Here is a 22,775-nt window from a genome sequence, read left to right on the forward strand (position 1 = left end):
AGCCAGTTAACACTTTTTTTATTGCCTCTACATAAATCCATGTGTGACACTGTATTGAATACACGGGACACTTTAATAATATTGGTGTCAACAATATCATAAATGTCAAGAAATTTGACCAGATATGCTGTGAGGTATCTGATGCATCACCTTGGACTTTCAATTTCTACTACTTATTATCAGGAAAGTGTCTGCAGTACACTCCAAAGAAAGGGTCACTCCTCTTAACTCAGCCCAAATAAAGTGATTGGCTGAAAATTATGGTCATAAAAAAAAATAAACTAAACTCACAATGACTTGAGGTTTGAACACTTTACAGAAAATAATGATTTTTCCCTCGGTGGTATCCATAGGGCTGACTCCAATGCCCTCTGAGTCAGGCACATATGCCCTGGTGTAAAGAGCGCCGCCGGCCCCCACACTCTTTCAGTTCCTTCTTGCCAGTAACTCTGACAGAGGGGAAGGAGCAAGGACCATGGAATGGATATGAGCAACACATCTCAAAGAACAACAGTTACAAAAAGTGAGTAACCATTTTTCTTCTTTGAATGCTTGCTCCTGTCCATCCATGCTAAAGGACTCACAAGCAGTATCCCCAGAGGTGTGCTCAGAGTTCACGCACATGCTGACTACAAATACTGCTCTCCTGAAACTGGTGTAACCCCTTTGGGGTTTAGAGAGCATGGCCCCTTTAAAGCTTTTTCCTAAGGGGGAGGTGGAGCAGTGAGAGAAAGGAGGAAAACTCTAGGGGGTGGGTCCGGAGCTGGAGAGAGAAGGGCTGCAGCAAGCAGGCCCTCACAAAGTAAAGCAGCGGGGTACCTGCCTGAAGCCTGAGGAGGACAGGGCAGCTGATTAGGGACACCCCAGGACAGGAGCCAGGAGGAGCACTGTGCTGGGGAGGAATCACCCAAGGAGGACAGGCCATCACTGCTGCCTAGAGCTTCATAGGGCTGTGAGTAATGGAGCTTGTTAGTCTGCATTGGGAATAAGGAGGGAGGCTGCTATCTAGTTAAGTGGGAAGGTGGTCACTCTGTGTGGCTTTGCAGAGAGCGGTAGAAGAGGGCAGCAGAGGGGTTTGTTGGGGAAAGTTTACTGGCACCGAAGATGACCAGGAACACCTAAGACTCACCACTGGACTGGCACTTTGCTCTGGACTCCTGAACTCCATGTGCAGACTCATTGCTCGGTGTCTGCCCTTCCAGACTGTGCTACCACTGGGCCTGTGGGGCCTTGGTTTGGATGCAGCCCTGTTTTACTGCTCCCCTGTAAATAAATATTTCCCTTTCTTATATCCATTGTACTTTTCTGGTGTGTGTGTGTGTGTGTGTGTGTGTGTGTGTGTGTGTGTGTGTGTGTGTGTGTGTGTGTGTGTGTGTGTGTGTGTGTGTGTGTGTGTGTGTGTGTGTGTGTGTGTGTGTGTGTGTGTGTGTTCACTCTGGGAGGTTTGTAACAGATACCCTTGGGGTGGAAAGGATATTTTCTGCTGCATTCCTGCATGTGCCTTCTCTTGGCCAGAGCTGCCTACAGAGCAGACTCCATCTTGGCTACGAGGGTGCTAAAGTTACACTGGCATCATCACAGGCCTGTTGGGTGATGGTGTAGTGTGACATGAAGATATGAACCAACTACCATCTTGCGGCTCTGTAGATGTCTTGGATTGGTACCTGTGCGAGGAATGCTGCTGCTGAAGCCTGGCCTCTCGTAGAATGAGTGGTCCTGATGGCTGGAGGCGAAACCTTCGCTTGCTTGTAGCAAGCTCAGATACAGGCAGTTATCCCGGACAAGATTCTTTGAGATGACACAGGAAGCTCTCATCCTTTCTGCTACTGCTACTAAGAGTTGTGTTGACTTGCGGAAGGGCTTAGTTTTCTCAACATAGAAGGCGAGAGCCCGCCTAACATCCAATGTCCTGGCTGTTGTGGAAAAGCAAGACAACCTTTGGTAGATAGGCTGGATGGGGTTGCAGCTAGACCGTGTCCTTGAAGAACACTGTGCAAAGGGGTTCTGATGTGAGGGCTTTTCTCTCAGAGACCCTTCTGTCTGAGATGATCACCACTGGGAAAGGGACCTTCCAAGAGAGAAGCAGTAAGGGGCCAGAGATGCTGTGTGAGGTCTCTGCAAAAATGTTATAATTTGCCAAGTATGATAATCTTGTTTATATGTTTGTATCACCTTTGTATTATGAGTTATAGATATGTATGGCATGTCTGTATTTCCAAACTTGTGCTCTGTTTCTGGGTGACACCCCTAGAGAGATTGGAATCCGCAGTAGGCCTGCTTGATGGCCCATCAAGGGACATCTGCTGTACAATGAACCCATTTAAAAGGAGCCAAGGACTACACCTGATGAGTCAGCAAGCCTGTAGGGACATGCCTATGGACAGAGCTTCAAGGCCTTTCCATGCCATGTACTGGGCAGCTTGTGTTTGGAACAAAGGAAGTACAAGCCACATGGCAAAAGACTATAAAAGGCAGCTTCATCTTCTCCAAATTATCTTCAATCCTGCTTCTTACCTCTGGAGTTACTTTTCTACAAACTGAAGCTCTGACCAAAAGATTGAATGACTCATCCAAGTTATGAATGTTTTCCAGAGGGACTTTTAAGCCACGAAATTCAGCAATGTTGCTAAGAACCTGATATATGGACTTTGATACTCTCTGTATGACTGCTTCGCCATTTAACAACTCTCTTTTTGTTCTTTTTTTCTTTATAATAAACCTTTAGTTTTAGATGCTAAAGGATTGGCTTGCAGCATGGTATTTGGGGTAAGATCCAAACTAATATTGACCTGGCAATGTGGCTGATCCTTTGGAGTTTAGAAGAACATTCTGTAGAGTGAAAAGAATTTTTAAATAACTCCTCACCTTTCTGCACCTAGGTGCTGACTGGAAGCCAAAGAACTGGAATGCAATGAAGGGGGCTGTGTGATTTCCTTTTTTGCTAATTGATAACAAGTGTGGGGGATCAGAAGCATTGTTTGTGACTGGCTGAAAAGTGTTAATCACAAGTTTTGGGAGTGCTTGCTCTCTCTTTTGCAGCCTTGGCATTTCCAGCAAGGGCTACCTTGGCACCTCAGGTCACACATGGTATGCCCACATCTTGAATACTGTGTGCACATGTGGTCACCTCATCTCAAAAAAGATATATTGGAATTGGAAAAGGTTCAGAAAAGGGCAACAAAAATTATTAGGGATATGGAACAGCTTCCATGTGAGTAAAGATTAATAAGACTGGGAATTTTCAGATTGGAAAAGAGACAACCAAGGTGGGATATGATACAGGTCTATAAAATCATGACTGGTGTGGAGAAAGTAAATAAGGAAGTGTTATTTATTCCTTCTCATAGCACAAGAACTAGGGGTTACCAAGTAAAATTAATAGGCAGCAGGTTTAAAACAAACAAAAGTAAGTATTTCTTCACACAATGCACAGTCAACCTGCAGAACTCCTTCACAGAGAATGTTATGAAGGCAAGACAATAACAGGTTTCAAAAAAAGAACTATATGGAGGATGGGAGGGATGGTGTCCCACCCTCTTTTTGCCAGAAGCTGGGAATGGGCGACAGGGAATGTATCACTTTATGATTACCTGTTCATTCCCTCTGTGGCACCTGGCATTGGCCATTGTTGGAAGACAGGATACTGAGCTAGATGGACCTTTGGTCTGACCCAGTATGGTCATTCTTATGTTCTTATGTAGCAACTGGCTGGGGTCTTGTGAAATCAAGTCCAGATGGGGTGGAAGCACGAGTGGAGCTGTCATTGAGAGGTCCAGAAGCATCCTGAACCAACACTGGTGTGACCATGCTGGAGCTTTCAGGATAAACTTCATCTTGTCCCATTTAATTTTTAGGAGGACCTGGTGAACCAAGGGGATCAGTGGTGAGGCATACAGTAGGCTGTATGCCCAGGAGAGCAGGAAGGCATCAGAGAGGCAGATCACGCTGTGACCGTGCAGCAAACAGATCTGATGGCATTTCTTGTTCTGTCTGGTGATGAACGAGTCCACATGGGGAGGCCCCCATTTCTGGAAGATAACATTGACAACCTCCAGATGCAGAGGCCACTCGTGGTGAGAGGAAAAGTATCTGTTGAGGTGATCTGCCAGCATGTTTCAGACTCCTGGGTGATGTGAAGCCTTGAGATGAATAGCATATTTCACACAGAAGTCCCACAACTAGAGGACCTCCTAGAACAGGGCTGAAGATAGAGCCTCCCCATGCTTGTGGATGTAAAACATTGATGTTATGTTGTCCGTCAAGACCTGCACCATTGTGTTGTTCATCAAGACCTGTCCATTAAGACCTGTACCCACATGATCTGGGAAAGGAACATCTGACAAGCCATGTGTACCGCCATGAATTCCCTGACCTTTATATGCAAGGAGAGTTCTTCCTAGGACCAGAAGTCTGGGTCGTGAACCTGCCACGGTGGGCTCCCCACCTTTGGTCTAACATGCCTGAGACTAAGGTTACCGATGGATGAAGGGCAGCAAAGGGTATCCCTTTCATTACAGATCCTGGGTCTCTCCACCAGGTCAGCAAAGCAAGGACTGGAGATGGAATTGTGAGTACTGAGTCCAGGTGGTGTCTGCTCAGGGAGTAGACCAACACCAGGCACATTTGAAGGGGTCTGAGGTGTAGCCTTGTGTGCTGCACCACATAGGTACATGCCACCATGGGATCCAACAGCTTGAGGTAAACCTGAACAGTCTTCAGTGGGTGGATTCTGACCTTGGAAATCAGGTCCCACATAGATTGGAAACAGGCTTCCAGTAGGGAGGCTTTGGCCTGCGTCTAATTGATCACTGCCCTGATGAACTCTGTTCTCTGAACTTGGACCAAGCGCTGGGTCTGGAAGGTACTGGGCTGATGTTGTGCCTCCCCTGAGCCTGTGACTGACCATTTATCAGCCAGTCATTGAGATACAAGTACACTTACACACCTCAAATCCTGAGGAAGGCTGCTACTACACCATACACTTCATGAAGAGCTGTGTGGCTGCCGACAGACTGAAAAGAAGAGCAGCGAAATGGTAGTGGTGTTGCCCCATTATGAACCTGAGCAATCTTCTGTGACCACGGAAGATAGAGATGTGCCATAGTCCTGGTGACTGAGTTGGCCGCATCCAGAGCCACCTGCAGGGAAGTCGTAGCTACAGTCTTGCCCCCCTCTAAGATGGCCGCAAATTCCAGCCTCAATTTCTGTGAGAGGACGTCTTTAAATTTGGACAGCGAGTTCCACAGATTAAAATCTTACCTCCCCAGGAGAGCCTGTTGGTTGGAGATACATAATTTGATACTGCCTGTTGAATACAACTTTTTGTCCAATCAGGTCTGGTCTAGCCTCTGAGCTTCTTTATTTTTTGGGGGTAGCACTCAACTGCCCTGTATGTCTCACTCATTTGCCACCAACACTATCAGGGATTCCAGTGGAAGGTGAGAGTAAAGCTAGTCAAACCCACTTGATGGGGCACAGTATTTCTTCTCTGCCCTCTCTGAGATGGGGGGACAGAGAAGGAAGGGGTCTGCCACAGTGTCTTAACAGTCCCAAACATGGTTTCATTTATGGGTAAGGCTATACTGGAGGAAGCGGCAGGCTGTGCGCCAACTCCTTAAATTCTTTCACTTTCAGACTGAAGTTTGCCACTTTTCAGGAGAACTTGCTGGCCCTGAAGTCATCTTGAGAAAGCAAGGTTCTAGGGCTTGCAACTGCCTCATCCAGGGACAATGAGGAGGAGACCTGTGGCAAAAGAGGGGCTCTGCCCTCTTCTTTTGCTTCCACTACATCCATCGCAGCCACTTCCTGAATGTCAGCACCAGGATTGGTGCTGGAGTTAGGGTCCGGTGCTGGGCAGGAAGAGGTGGTGGCCCATCTTTCTGATACCACAGAGTATGAGCGGTAGGAAGGGAACCCCCATACTGGGGGGAACCTGCAGGGGTTCCAGTACTGCAACTGCATCAGCCAGTGGCCCAGTGACCAGGTGCCAGTGGGAGGGCCAGAACCGAAATCCGGAGGCTGGGTACCACTAGATCTTGGATGGAGCGAAGAATTCCCCTTCCAACTCCAAAGAGGATTCTTCCCCTTGGAAACCAAGACAGTGCAGTACCTGACTGATGCATGGGTACCATGGAGGGCTTGCATCTGAATGATGCTGCAGTGGTCAGTACCAGGACAGAGCTTGCCAGCACTTGTTCCCTTGTGACCCTAGTCACCTTCGCTAGCGGGAGTCCTTGAGAGGTTGGCAGGATCAGGAGTAACAGCAGATCCTTTGCTGCCTGAAAGGCCTCTGGTGTTGAGGGGGCCAGCAACAATCTGGGCCCACGGCTGTTCCTGGGAATCTATGATGCATCCCGTACGGGAGTCAGTGCTCTAGGTGGAGTCTATGGAGCCATCAGTGACTTGGGGGAGGACGAATGGCCTGACACAAATCTCACTATGCCAGTCCCTCCCTGCTTCTCTCTCTTCAGCACCGAGGAATCCTCTCTCAATGCACCATTTCTTACATTTCTTCCTCTGCACCAACTATGGAGAAGAACATAGTACCGGGGAAGTGCTCCACACAGATGCCAAAGTACTCTGCATGATTCAGATAGATGTTGGTCTGAGGCCCGCCTCCATAAGAATGGCTTTCAGCCAAATGTCCCTGTCCTTTCTGGTACAGGGCTTGAAATCCCTGCAGATCTGGCACTTCTCTTTGACATGAGACTTCCCCAGACACTTTAGACAGCTAGTGTGCAGGTTCGCTAACTGGCATCAACTTGCTGCAAGAGGCACATGGCTTCAAGCCTGGGAACCAGGACACATCTAGCCCTGCGGGCAAAAAGTCCCTCGACAACAGGGACAACCATTAACACTACTATATACATTAACTCTAATGAAGAACTATATACATCAACAATGACAACTATTCAGAATATGACAGAGGAAGTCCAACCACTGGAAAAGAAAGCCTTCCCACAGCAAGAAGAAACATTCCAGCAATCGTCACGAGCAGTAAGAGGGAACTGAGAGGGCACAGGGTCAGCGGCGCCCCTTATACCAGTGCACACACACACAGCTCCAGAGGATGCTAGGGCCCTATAGATACCATTGAGGGGAAAAACTCCAGCAACTGTACATGCGGTGCGTGCACATCTAGCATTGAACAGACATGAGCAACCACTTGAATAAGAAAAATCAGTTTTTGTTTTTCGTTAAAAAAAGATAAATTTAGGTGAAAATTTTCAGGAACAGATTTTTTTCCCCTTTGGAAATTTTGGCAGAATTTTTTTTCTCTGTGAGCTTTAATTCTAAGGTCCCGTTCATCTTTTTCCTATGATTCTGGTGATAACCATGCTCACTTTAGGAGTCCTATTGTAGCCACTGGCTTCCACCTGGCATAGAGGAGGACAAAAATAAAAATCTCTCAGCCAGATTTTTTTTTTAAAGTTATGATTTTGAAAAATTTCAGAAAAGTAAAACCAGAGAATTCTTCACTGTGGAGAAAACTTCCTTTTCTACCCATGAAAGTCATTTCCCTCTCACACAAAAAGAAACACACAAGTACTGGACTTTTTACACAGAGTTCATGTCAGCTCCAGATCTTTTCTTTTCAGGTAATGGAATTTCAGCACTATACCTTTCATCATTTTGTTTCTTAATTAAATAGGAGCACTATTTAAAAGTGCAGGAATGACAGCCTGGGAGACTAAAATTCTGTATCCAGGGTTCATGGAGAGTGACAGTGAAAGCTTCCATATGCTGCTCAACTAATTCACATCTAATCAGACTGGAGAGGACCATCTTTAGGTTTAATCCTCACGTCTTTTCAGACCCTGACCTTGTTGAAAAGCCAACAATGGTGTAAGTTAGTGCTAGTAGTTCTTCTGTTCTGGATACCCGTCCACTAGAAATAGACCTTAACTATGAACTAATTTCCCCCTGTCCACCCAAAAGCTGTAAAACAGTACAACACAGTTTTTACTGCCCTGGTGACCTATAGGAGAAAGACATCATTGCATTATTATACTTAACATACTGATGTTGTTTAGTCCTTTGGGACAGAGGTTTTATTTATTATTTATCACCCTGTATCTATGCATAGCTTTAGGCACATTATATGGACACAACACTGAGCAAGGTGATAACTGGATGCAGTAAAGCTGTAGTCTACTAATCTTAACATTGGGCAAGGATTCAGGACACCTGAGTTCTGTTCGCAACTTTGTCACTGACTTCTTGCTTGACTCTAGGTAGTTTACTTAATTTGCTCTGTCTCTTTTTCACTATCTTTAGGGTAGGGATAATAATGAGCTATAAATTAAACATACTACATATATGTTTATTATTATTATTATTATTATTATTATTATTATTAATAAAACTATCATGACAACATATTCCACCCAGAGATGAAATGCCTCACTGACACACTAACCAAATTGTGCATAGTTAGTATTAGAACACTTTACCTACCTTGCCTGGTATACTCATCTGCTTCCCTGTGGACTAAGTCCTTCACCCGGTTTCCATACAACAACCTGGAGGAATCATGATCAAAAGCTTTCAGGGTTTCACTTGAACTGTATGACTTCTGTGTAGGCACTCTGCACTCCTCATTTTCTGCTGAAGAATTTGTGTAACGTCGTTCTTTGTCTCTTCTGCTCTTTGTCAGGGAGCAATAAGGCCTACGTTCTTTCACATCCATACTTCATTCCTTCTGTATGCACATCAGCCCAGCTTACTTGAAACTCTTCTCTACATTTAATTTATGTCCACCTTTAAGAAGATAAAAATATATACATTATAATAATACTTCAGTGGTCATCTAATTCCTGAGAGTTCTCCATGTCTTTCTGACACAGAAACAAAGATCCTATTTCTAAAAAAATACTGTTAAACAGTATCTGAAATACAGTTCTATGTTGTTCACAAGACACACAATAGTTTAATTTTTCAGCAGCATGCCTGATAGATTAGCCAAGAAACCCATTAACAATAACAGAAGTTACAGTATACATCTAATGTGCTGTGTGCAAGTGAGTGCACCCAAAAACATAAGCTCAAATTGCATTGCCAAATTCAACTAGAAACCCTGAAATAAAATATTTCTGGCTTTCAGCACAAGGAAAATATTATCTGCTTTTTTTTTTTTTTCTTCTTTTGAGAAAGATACACTCGTACATGCTTTTAAGGGGAGCCTGGCTTTTTCCTATCCATGAGGATCTTCTGTTTCAATGTCTGTTTCTGAAATGCAAATGTTTAATATCCATGTTTTTTGTTGCTGTCTATGTGTTTAGAAAATTGTCCTTTAGTGAGAACCTAAACCTAGTATTTCATGACAGGCTGCTGAAACATAAGAACAACACAGGCATTGGAAAGAAATTCTCCCTGGTTGTGCATTTCAGTGTGCCTACTCTTGGATAAAAGCAGTAATGCTGCAAATTTAAATTCACATTGCAAATATAAATCAGAAATCATTTTTCTAGTCATATCTTGAAGGGACACTGTAAAGATAAAAATATTTTTAAAATCTAATATATTTCTGATAGTTAGTGATGTTTCCTTACTATACTTCCAGTTTCATTCAGTTTACATTGAGTACTCAGTTTCACTTACAAGTTCTCATACACAAAGCTCAGGCATTTGGTTTTCTAACACAGAAAGAGATTGTTTAAAAATATTAAACATTTCCATTGCCATTTTAAATAAAAATCATTCATATTAGTTTTTGCCAACTATTTAAAAATGTGTATAAGTACTCTATATAAACAAATACCTGACAATGTCCCATAAACTGAGGAGCTGCTATTTCTTACATAATTTGTTGTGTGTTAATGTTATTTCCTTTGTCTTCAGGAGGAAGACTATGAGATCTCTCTCTCCTTGGAGTCCTTCTCAGTTTAGAAATATTTAAAGTACCACACAATTACTTTACAAAGAGTGATGGTAACAGCCATTCCCTTTGTGAAGGAGGATTAAAATGACAATGTACAGTGCATATCACAAAGCAATATCAAACTGTATTTTCACTCTCTGTTCTACAAAACCAAGGTTGCTTTAGATCAGTTCACCTATTACATTTTTAAACATATTTCATTTCAAACAAACTAGTTAATTGTCTCTCTCAATATTCTAAGAGAGTATTTGATTTACTACTGAACTGTAATTCAGATTTTTTAAATGAAAGGTTTTTTATCATCCTATCTAGTTTGAAGTTCTCTAGAAGGCTCTCACATTTCTTGACGTAGGTGAATCTCAATTTAGGAATTTCAAGATAAAGTGCAAAATTACACGGAATACATATACACTAAATACAGAGCTAATTTTTTTTTCATTTAAGCAAATTCCCTTTTACATTTAGGGCAATTTCAAAAATACTTTATACCTCCTTTTTCATGTCAAAATGTTTATTTTTCCTAGCACAAATACCAGTTGATATAGGTACAATGATACTGCTCACTTAATCTAGGGATACTGATATGTGCAGGCACATGTAGTCCAGGAATTAAATATTAATCTTTCATTAAAGATTATATCATGTGATTAAATTTCCAGGAATACATCCGACCAACATTGGCAACCCTAAGTGCAGGTTATGTTTTAAATCCTTTTACATGAAACACACTCACCTACATTTTGTGATTAAATACTTTTCTCCCCATACTGCTGAATATTAAATGACCCTGTTCCTTTTATTTAAAAATAGCTTTCTAAGTATTGTAGACATTTTCACTCTGTTATATTATGACCATCTTCAGAAATAAGCAGTATTTTTTCCCTCTCTTCAGGAAAAACCATTGATAAAGTGCATAGGTTGTCAGTTACTATATCGGTTCAGACCTCAGACCATAAAACTATTAACATGATTAAAAAAAAAAATAATAGAGCTGCTTTAAGTTATCAATAAACAGTTATTTTAGGATATTCCATATCAGCATGTAGACATATGGAAACATCTCTTTTTTAGCCATATACTTCAGGGTATCTAAAGATCTTTTTTATTCTTGGAATCTCTAAATTGTGCCATGAGAAAATCGATATACAGTACTAACCATCAAAGATAAGATCAATATGATTTTTTTTTAGAAGAGTCTTCAAGCTTCTGCAGTATTTCTGCAAAATAAAAACAAAGCCCTGTGTGCAATGCTTTCCATGACTATAAAAAGCTGAAAATCCTCAAGATTTAATCTACGCTGTAGTGTTAGGAACTACTGATCTGCTTCACACAGAATCAATGAATTCAATACAACTTCAAAAGGCAGTTTTCTGGGTTATCTGCTGCCTCTCCAGGCTAAGAATGAGAAGGCTAGAAAATACAAGCTTGTTAATAGCACCAAGTTATTGGAATACTTTCATGGCAATTATACTGTCATCATGAACTAAGAAGATACAGTGGACACCATAGTCATGTTTTGCATAAGACATTTAGTTCCTGTGAAATGCTGAGTGCTCCAATAGCCTGATCCTGCACATTTTGAATTTAAAGGTAAAACACATGCTATCTTTAATGGCCACAATGAAGTCAATTTGAGTTGATTGCCTTCAACCCCTTACAGGAAGAGCTCAGCCTCTTGCAGGATCAGGCTTTTAAAAATTATTTAGTCATTGGTTTATGTAAGTGTAAAGGACTGTTGGCCCCTTACTGAAACTTACTGCAGGTTTTTAGTTGGCCCTATCCCAGGACCAAAGGAAAGGGGAAGGGCCTATGTAAAAATCAAGATCCTGAGATGGACAATCCCCAGGGTCAATGGGGAGGGGCTAATGCTCCTGGTTAGCCTGAATGACAGGGCAGGCAGGCCAATGTCCTCCATATAAGCTGGAGCTGCCTGAGCCAGAGCAGAGCAGAACAGCAGCCAGAACTAGAGGGGGCCAAAGAAATAGCCCAGACAGGAGAGCCAAAACATCCAGGACCAGAGCAGCAGCCAAGAGAGCAGAGCTGAGCTGGAGGCAGAACAGCAGCAGTGCTGAGGCAGAGTGGGGCGGGGACAGCCCAGAGCCCAGGACAGTGTGCATCTGGGAAAGGGGGGAGGAAACCCTGGGCAGGGAGCCCAGCACAGGGAGATGCTGCCCGACAAGAGGTCTGGCAGCCCAGACTTGGAGGGGGATTATATCCCCAGCAGGAGGACCAATGCTGGGAAGAAGCCTAGAACCTGAAGATGCATGGCCACTACCAGACCAAGTGTCTGATCTGCAGTATCACTGCAGTGCAGCAAGGGCAGGGCCACCCAGAGGATTCAGGGGGTCTGAGGCACAGCAAAGGAGCTGCGTCACTTGTACTCACCGGGCAGCGGTCCGGGTCTTCGGCGGCGGAGTGCCCTTCAGTCACTCCGCATCTTCGGCAGCACAGAAGGCCCCCCGGCACCAAAGACCCAGAGCGACTGAAGGGCCCCCCCCTCCCCCGCCGCCGAAATGCCACCGAAGACCCGGACCGCCACTTGGCCAGGGCTTGCGGGGCATTTTGGCAGTGGAGGGCCTTTCAGTCGTTCCACGTCTTCGGCAGCACTGCAGGGCCCCCCGCCGCTGAAATGCCACCGAAGACCCCCCTGGACCACCGCCGGGCCAGGACTCATGGGGCCCCTGCGGGGCCCGGGGCAAATTGCCCCACTTGCCGCCCCTCCCCCCCGGGCGGCCCTGAGAAGGCAGCCTGCAACGTGTGAGAAACAGACTGTGAAGTTTCTTTGAGTTCCAGAGATTGCCATTTGTGGTGTCCACATCGCCCCAAAGCATAGTTACTTGTTGTTCCCTTTAGCCTTTCCCATTTTTTTCTAATTTTATTATTAGCTGCTGTTTAATAAATTGTGCATTTGCTTTGAAATGTATGTAGTGATCAGTGAGTCAGGAAAGCATCCAGTGCGACGAGGGTATCCGGAGTGAGGACACTCTAACCCCTGTCCTAAGTGACCTCGATAAAACTGGAGGTAAAATCCCCCAGGAATCCTGGGCCCAGCCTTGTGGAGGTTACAAGGACTCTGCCACATGGGAGGAGGAAGGGGAGTCCTCGAGGTCAGGTAGGTTTCTGGGTAAAGATAGTGGGAGCAAGGTGCTAGCCAATTCCACCGAGATAGCACATAAGCCAGGCAAGTTCCCCATAATTGCAGGACCATTCCCCCGCTTATATAAGGTAAATCTATAGAATGGAGGAACAGAACGAAAGTTGTCAGAAAGAGAAGCCATGTCTATACATTCAGCGCTGCAGCGGCGCAGCTGTACCAATACGCGTTTGGTGAAGATGCTCTATGCTGACGGGAGAGAGTTCTGCTATCGGCATAATAAAACCTGCACGAGTGGCAGAAGCTGTGTCTTTAGGAGAAGCTCTCCTGCCGACATAGCACTATGCACGGGTGCTTATGCAGGTGTAATTTATGTTGCTCAGGAGGATTGTTTATTCATACCCCTCAGTGACATAAATTATGCTGACAGGCTGTAGCGTACACATAGCCAGAGAGGAATCAAAAGAGACTAAAGTCTGGTAAATATGCCTAATCTAGCCAGCAGTAAAAATCTTTCTGCACTATTCCAATTATGAGACAAAACATTCATCGAGAAAACTGTATATAGCACTTGAACTACAAAACATGTATTTTTTCTAAATTCAGAAGGGCACTGCATATTGAAGTCTAGGTTGCCTGCCAACAAAGACAGGTCAAGGAAAGGAAAACTTGCTGTTGGCTTTGTAAGGCTTCTGGTTAGGGTTCTTGCTGCATTTCATTTTTTAGAAGTACTTTCTACTACAGCACTTTCTCATTATTGCATGACATTTTCACCCTGTCATACTATGAACATCTTCAGAAATAAACTATATTTTTTCTCTCAAGAAGACTGAGTATTTTTTTCTCAGCAAAAACCACTGATAAAGTGCAGAGGTTGAGGTTGGCAGTTACTGTATCTGCTCAGCTCTCTCACCATAAAATTATCTTTAGTAATTATTGTGTTAACAAGTTTTCCACCAACTTTAAGTGACCCCTTGGTCATCAAACTCTAAGATATTTTCCTTTTCCTTTTATTTTGTGTTGCATGAGCTGCATCCCAGTTACCTGAATGCACTGACTATTCTCCTTCTACTATGCCTTATATTAAGCACACATGAAATAATAAATACAATACAAAGCTCAAGGGAATAGAGTGACTAATTTGACACATGAACAGTTTTCTTGACAAATCAGATTAAAGTTTTAAACCTAATAGAATTAAACCAGTTTTAGAACATATTACAGAAACATTTGCCTTCATCTTCAAGTAAAACTTTCCCTATATGTCAATATTTATGGTCTACCAAATAGCTTTGTCCCAATTAATGGAACAGAACGAGATTTTTCTTAGTACAATATTTACAAAAAGACATTCAGCTACTAAATCATCTCAAAATGACATTAAAATGGCTAAGTCAGTTACTCTGCTCATTTAAATAACTTTCTCCACAGTATTTTTACAGATCAAAGATTTCATATAAGAACCTGGCATCTCTGGCTCATGAGTACAGAGCAAGCACATACCATGCATATAATTGCATATAGTTTTTTATTTCCTGGGGACACCATATCTCCTGGCATACATGCAGAGTTTTTTGGGTTTTCATCAGTCTTTCTACTAACACTCTGCTACATCTCTCAGTCTGCACCTGCTATGCAAGAGATTATATTGTGTGTATAATAGCATACCTTGAAATGTTCTGCATATACTGAAGGAAATGGACAATGTACTGGCTGACATATGTCCATATTTCAATTTGCTATGATAACTTAAATCTTGATTTGGTGTTTGAACCACTGGACATTACAGCCTCCTATAATCTTTTGAATCATCTGACCAAGCTAAGGACTTCTTGTTTTTAATAAAAAAGGAGAAATGTACACCAATTTCTGTGCTGGTTTGGCAACACTGATATATTCTTTTTAGTCCTATTTAAAGATACTCATTCAATTTGGGGTTACCATCAAATACCTACCAAGGACTCAATCCTGCATTCCTGGAGCCAGGATCAGTTTTGGCTGCACCAAGGAGACAGGATTGAGCCATAAATGGCTAATTTATAGAAATCCCAAACTGAATGATTATCTGAAAATATTCATTTTACAAGAACATACAGTATGAGTTATGCCAGAGCAGATCATTGGTTTATCTAGCCTAGTCTCCTACCTTTACCGGCAGTTCGCACCTGGTGTTTTGGATGAATGATTAAAACTCCCATAGTGCTAAATCACAGTGTAAAAAATTCTCTCTCAATCTTTACATGTGGTGAGCTATAGCCTGAAGTACTAGGGTCAACACCTCTTATAACATTTTTACATAATTAGAACAACAAATGGTATTCTTGTTCAGAGACATGTCTAACCATTTCTTGCAGCTTTCTAAACCACTTGCCTTAATTTCCTGAGGCAAATGAATTATACATGTGGACAATACATGGCATAAAATATTTCACTTTAGTCATTTTAAAATGTTGCATTCCATGTTCTGATCTATAATATGATGGAAGGACACAATCATCAAAACACCATCATACTTCTTTCATATCTCCTACTACTGCATACCTTGCCCAACTAAATAATGCCATTCTTCTTAATCTTCTCATATAGGGCATGGTCCAAAGCTGACTGAAGCTTTGATTTCAGCTCAAACTGTATACATCTCACCAGGGGTGCTGGAACAATTTGTACAGTGGGGGTGCTGAGAGCCATTGAATCAAAATGTAAACCCTGTATATAATGGAGACTACTTGAAGCCAGGAGGTGCAGCAGCACCCCCAGCACCTATGTGTCCCACCAACAGAACTACACAAATATGCCCCTTCTTTTAATGACCTTTTTGAGATCTTTTTCTATTTCACCTGCTTTATTTTCAGGCTCAGGACATCCAAATTGAATGCAATACTCAGGAGATGAAATTCTGCCACCCTTATTTCCGCTGAGAAGAGACTCACTCTGAGCAGACCTATTTAATTCAATAGGACTATACGAGTAAGACTATACTCGAGGTGAATATGGGTAGTCGAATCTGAACCAAAGTAAGAGTTATACTGATAGCTTATTGCAGTGGTCTTCAAACTTTTTTGATTGCGCACCCCTATCAGTAAAAATTTTTTGAGTACGCACCCCCAATATATGTATATTTATGTATAAATTATATACATGTACTACTGTATTAATATATTATATACATTATAACACATAAAAATAGAAGTTAAAAAAGGATGAGATAAAGATGAAATAAACATTTAAAAAAAATGTTTTATTTTATTTATTAACGGTAAAAAAACTTTCTGCTCTCACTCAAATAATAATATTATTAATAGTAATATTTTTTAGTGAGAACAATGTGATTGAATATGCTTCATTATTTCTGAAAATCTTGGTTTAACACTTTGTGATACAGTGATTCGAAGGTCTGGTTCTATGTTCAGTTTATTTCACACCTTGGGAAAAAAATGCCTCACAAAGATACATAGATCCAAATGGAAGAAGTGCATCGTTGGCTGAGCTTACTAAATCATGACACTCATTTTTCAATCCCATCCATCAATTATACAAAGGTTTTTGTTGAAATTCAGCTCGTAAATTTCCATCTTCCCTGATGTTAGTCAGTTGTTCTTGCAAACTAATCGGAAGGTCTTGCATTTTTATATCTTTAACAAATGGGTTCAAAACCCGCTGAAACTCTTCATTTGGAAGATTTTTAAACAGGTTAGAAAATTCTGTTTCCAAGTTTTTTAAGTGTGCAGATACGTGAGTTTTATAGGTGACACACTTACATCATTTTCAGCAACAAAATTACATAACAATGGAAACATTTCCAAACATCTGTTTTCAAAATGCTCTCCCTATAGCATGAGTTTCTTTAGAAAAGCAGTTACTTTCTCACTTGTTGTTAAAACGTCATCTTTACCCTGAAGGGACAGATTAAGTGTGTTTATTTTTCGAAAATATCTGCTAAGTAGCATACTACTGACAGCCACTTGTCATCACAGAAAAGGTCAGCAAATTTGGAACACTTCTATTTTTGTAAAAGAAAAATGTGTAACTCATCTTTAAGTTCAACAACTCTTTTAAGCGCTTTGCTATGAGATAACCAACGAACCTCTGTGTGGTACAAAAGATTTTCATGGTCACTCCCCATCTCATCACAAAGTATTGTAAAGATTCTACTATTTAAATGTCTTGTTTTTATAAAATTAACTACATTGATGACATCCTGTAGCATTTTGTACACTTCTGGCTGCAACTTCTTTGCTGCAATAGCCTGCCTATGAATGATACAGTGAATGAATTTCACGTGCAGTGCTCTCTCTGTAACCTTACCCTAGAATCCTCTCCTTATTCCAGTCAAAGCAGCCACTCCATCAGTGGTTACACTTCAGAAAAATGTTTTATGGAAAAACTTTGTGTTAAAGAAGTCATTTACTGTTGAGAATACATCTTCTCTGGTACATCTTTCCCTTAGTGGCTCAAAAAAAAGTAGTTCTTCATGTATTTCATTATTGAAACAGAATCTAGCAAATACCATAAGCTGAGACATGTTAGAAACATCTGTACTTTCACCCAACTGTATAGCAAACCTCCCACACTGCATAATTTGTTCTAATACTTGTTTCTTCAAATCTTCAGCAACCCCTCCACGTTGTGGAACTCCCACTCTTCCCTCAGGATATCTCACAGGGCCAGCTTCAGGCACCAGCATAGGAAGCACATGCCTGGGGTGGAACACTATAAGGGGCAGCATTCCAGCCAATCTTAGGGCGGTGCTCCTCTGGCTGCCCTTTTTTCTTTTCCTCCGGATGCACTCCTCCTGCCGCACCACCCTTTTGCTCCGGCGGCGCTCCTCCTGATGTGCCCCCCATTGGGGAAGACCACTGGTTTATTGTACTGGAGTGCATCCACACATCTCAGGGCATCTGTTATGGGCTTTTAAGATGAGGGTTGCTGGAAGTTTAAGTCTCTAAACGGGCAACGAGTCAAATGATCAAGCATTATTGCCTGCCTGCTGGACACTCTATAAAGGAAAGCTTCTGACTCACTCTTGGAAAAATGAAAGTTATGGTAAGATCAGTATTGCTAATCCTCAGTGTTCAGCTGAGACCCTATTGTGCTAGGCACTGTACAGCACATAGGAAGATAAGGACCCTGCCCCAGGAAACTTGCAATCTGATTAAGATAAGATGCTTCAGTGATCTTAACACAACGGTTAAGTGGAAAAAGGATGTGGAAGAATGAGGGTTATAGTACAAAATTATAAGTTTACTCAACCAAGTTACACAGACAGCCTGACCAAACTTCCACAGCAACTGACATCTGAAGTTCCCAAACCAATTTAAAATAATCAAGAGGCTTCTTCCATAATGGCAGTGATCTAAATGATTGTTTACACACTACTATTCATTTTTGAGGTTAATATAGGAAGATGGGGGAAGGAGGAAGGAAACAGATGATGGTTAAATGGAAAATGATCAAGGGATGCAGGAGGACACAGAGATGGTATACAGTGACTGGTTGAGGGCAGGTATGACCAAGAGGCATGAAAGGAGTAAGCAGAAATAAAGACCAGAAGGATAAGCAAAGGACAAGAAATTACTTCTCCATCTTTGTTTACTATGTTTCTTTGAGTCCCTTTTAGGCACTATTTTGTGACTCTCTCAAAAGTTTTTTATACGTAAAATTTATCCTTACAAAGGCATGCTGCATTTTTTCCTGTCAGTAGTGTCACAGAGACATAATCTTCAAGAAATCATCACAGAATATTAGACCTGCAGGATGTATGTATTTTCCTCATCACACAAAGTTACTATTGCTGCATAGACTATAAATAATGCAGATAAGCATGTGTTTGACAGTAAAATACTTGGGATATAATCTTAAGGGACTTCTGCCTGGAGATCAAATCAAGGATCAGGCCCAAGATACCAAAAATGGGCATCTACATTGAACCTACAAAGAATGCATGTACCAAGAGATGCTTGTGTGTGCAAGTATCCCTTGTACTTATGAATAGGTAACAGGCTCACACAAAACTTGTTCATATATGTGTGAGATTATTTTGCAGATGTAACGGACACTTCAGTACTTTTATTCTGCCACTTTGTTACTGCCATCAGCACAATATGTAAATAGACAAGAATTTGATTCTCTGATATACTAAAAAAGCAGAGTTCTTGTACTGTATAGCTATCTCTAAATTTGGAGTTAGGGGTGCAATTCCCAGCTTCAATAGACATGTATTAATTCTATTCAAGGCAGCATAGCTAAATATAGTAGCGTAGCTGCAATAGCACGAGCAGCAGAAAGTGCTAGCACTGACTAGCTGCCCCTAGTATAAACTATCTAAACCCCCTAGGTATGGATTCAGGGTGGCTAGACACTGCCCATGCTACTGCGCCTACACTGCTATTTTTAGTGTGCTAACTTGGTGAGAGTTAGTGTGAGTATGTCAGCTCAAGGTGGGAATCACACTCCCAGCTCCAAGTGTAGACACAGCCTGAATTTCAGTACCCTGCCTGATCATATGGCAAAACCGAAGATGAGAGAAAAGAACATGAGACATATGACAACTGCAAAGACGCCTGTTGGCCTTTTCAGAATGTTAAATTATAGAACGATGGACACTGAGATATGAAAGAAGCTCCAAATTTTGTGATGTTGTGCCCATGTTTTTGGGGACCTAACAGATTTTTTTTAAATGTTAAGGGATGACTATTAAAGCTAAGCACAACAAAATTACCCATCAGCCTTTTAGTGAGGCGCATGCTTCAGACTAAACTTAATATTCTCATCTGGTACTCTTTTTAATCAGTGTTTGGCAATAGTTGTGAGTTAATTAACATTTGTACTGTTATACACAGGCTGGCAGGGATTTTTAAAATAAAAAAATAGCCCCCCATGAATGATGTCATCTTATCAGCCCTAAAGACTGTTTTTTAATCTACAGAAACAATAAGGGCAATGGCAGCACGTGTTTCCCCATGTGATCCAACTGATGTGGGTCAGTATCCATGCTCAGTCAATCCTTGCCTTCTCTTATATGACAGCCGCCAGGGCACCAATTAAACATTAAATAGCAATTACTCACCTTTGTGCCTTTTTCATTCTGCTCTATATATGTGCCATGATATTCCTCTTCCTGAAGGCCAAGTGTCATCCCTTGTCCTGAAACCCAACAGTCCTCATTCTACTCCACCAAATCCCCTCTCAAAACCCATTTCTTTCCCCCTGTTTTCTACCAGTCTTCACTCTTGCACTACTTCATTCTTGTACTCTTTCCCTCCTCTCCTACCTTATTCTCCATTTGAAGACGCATCAACATTTATGCATTTCATTTGTTTAAAAACTCTCCTTTCCCTACTCCTCCTTTGTGGGATGTCAACTATAAGTCTTTTTGGGCAGGGTCCATGTCTATCATCTCTGTAAAGAGCCATGCAAAATTATGGCACTATATAAATATATAATCACTAAATAATTATAATTTGAGTTAGTGACCTAGAAGTAAAAGACTTCATATCCCATTAAAAGTCCAGAAGGCAGTTTTCCTACTGATCTACATAACCAGCTTCTATACTGGGAATTAAAGTTCACAGAGATGGATGAAGGGGAAGAGAAGGATATAGGAATGAGGATATAAGGTTCTTTGTTCTTCATTTTTAAAAAGAAAAAACACTACATTATGTTACTTCTATATGGCAGTAAACATACTGTAATATATATTTAATTGTGTGATGTAAATGAGGCTTTAGGGTCATGTTAGAAAGTGTTAACTGAAACATTTAGCTACAACTTTAGCACGCTTGCAGGCCTTTTAAATTGTTATGGGAAATTGTTACATTCAATTCAGTAGTTTTAACACTGAGTTCCCCTAAGGGTTATTACACTTTGACAACATGATGCCAGTTTTACCTAATGCATATAATGCTCCCCACTCGATCTCATACTTCATCTAGAGAATCTTTCTAGTATGAACAGCATTAAAAGCAAGAAACATGGGATAGATGAACAAGATAATTGTTACGAGTCTAACATCATCTTAATGGTTTATGCCCTTTGTTAGCTAAAAACTACAGAAGTACGAATTTGTTAAAAGACAAAAAGAATAAAGATATCATAATTATAGGGGGTGAAAGAGAACAATATGGAAAATGTGTCACTACATAAATCAATTTATCAAACTACAATGGTGTACATTCTCTTCACTTTCAATACTTAATTCAGTTTTAGACCCCTCATCTCAAGAGAGGATTAGCAGACAAGAAAAAGGTCCAGAGAGGAGCAATAAACATAATTTGACACTTGGAGGACTGATAGAGGAAGGAATTCAAATCAAGGAAAAAAGAGTAAAAAGATTAGGATTATTTAGCTTGAAAAGAGGAAGAAGAGGACACAGGATACGGGTATTAAGAAGGCCTACAAGCTGCTCACATTTACCCTTTCTCATAAGAAAAAGAAAGTGAGTAATGATGAAAAAGAACAAATTTCAAAGAGATATAGGGAAATGCTTTTTTAAAGCAACACATAATTGACCAGAAAAACATAATGCCATCGAATAAAATGAAACACGTCACTTAAGATGTGATAAAATAATTAGATTTTTATAAGTAATCTTAGCATCCATGGCTATGCTCACAAAATACATTACAAGGATTACTAGCTTTTACAGACTGAGCACTTGCTGATGACAAGTTTCTTTCTATTACACAGTATTGCAAAAAATAAAAAATAAAAAAAGTACATTTTCAGAGTTGTAATGCTTCCTGAGAAGCATCAGGCATTGGCTACTATTTCAATGAAGAAAGACTAGATGGACCATTGGTCTTTTCTGTTAAGAGAATTCCTATGTGAATGTTGATGACCATTTCTAAAAAATAAGAGAAATATTAAAAATATTACATTTTGCATTTGGTATATAATGTTTATACATTTTTAGTGTCAAGAAAGCAAAGCAATTTCATCTTTATAATGTATATTACAAGTACATTAAACTTAAAAGTCTAAATGCTGAGAACTACAGACAAAACAGATTTTATGAAAAAAAATTAAGAAATCCTTCCATCCACAAGAATGCCACAATTCACATAACTAATCACCCATAAAACCTATTACAAACACACACTAAGAAAAGCTCAAAAGGCATACAACTGTGATGAAATTTCCACTTCCATGACTGACAAAGTGAGATCTGTCAGAAATTAACTGAGCTGAAAAAATGACACTTTGAAGGGGTGCTTAGGATGATCTGTGGCCATGATCTACCATTAGTCAAACTGTTGACTCTTAATATATAGATATTTCATCATATCTAGAAAGTCACTTCTTAAAAACTCACTTCTAGCATAGAAACCAGAAAGTATTCCAAAGTCGTCATTCTGAAGAAAAAATGACCTGTCAGACGAGTAGCTCACACCTTGAAACTTAAGAAAGTCCATCATCTAACCCCACATTTTTGAATTACATAAAACACACAATATTATATGCTCTTAAGTATTTTTTTTTGCAGCACTAATCTCATGGCTGTAGAGCATATTCTCTCTCTTGCTTACCATTGCTACAAGACACAATTAAAAAGGAATGACTTTAAATTTTCTAAAAACCTGAAATTCATTAAAGGAAAGAATTTACAATAAACATATAATTCAGTATTAACTATCAAGTACCCTTCAATCAATCCGAGACTAGCTCACAAGGATACAAGGAATTCTCATATGGGCTCCTGACCCCAATAAGCATAGAGGTTTTTTGGGTTTTGTTTTGGATTTTATTTTATTTTGATTGTTAATGAGAGGCCTCTCTCTTTAAAACTGACATAAAGAGACTCTC

At 40.9% G+C, this 22,775-nt stretch overlaps 1 protein-coding gene across 13 annotated transcripts in view; it reads right to left on the reverse strand.

Moving 5' to 3' along the window:
* Positions 1 to 22,775, reverse strand: part of TENM3 (teneurin transmembrane protein 3) — a 2,266,571-nt gene that overhangs the window by 464,182 nt on the left and 1,779,614 nt on the right. For all 13 annotated transcript variants that reach the window (XM_030563289.1, XM_030563287.1, XM_030563282.1 and 10 more), the window contains one exon: positions 8,458 to 8,760. In XM_030563289.1, the coding sequence (XP_030419149.1) occupies positions 8,458 to 8,689 (232 nt within the window). In that variant the 5' untranslated portion in view covers positions 8,690 to 8,760. The remainder of the gene's footprint in view (positions 1 to 8,457; positions 8,761 to 22,775) is intronic.

This window comes from Gopherus evgoodei, chromosome 5 (genome assembly GCF_007399415.2).
Source record: "Gopherus evgoodei ecotype Sinaloan lineage chromosome 5, rGopEvg1_v1.p, whole genome shotgun sequence".
NCBI lineage: Eukaryota > Metazoa > Chordata > Testudines > Testudinidae > Gopherus > Gopherus evgoodei.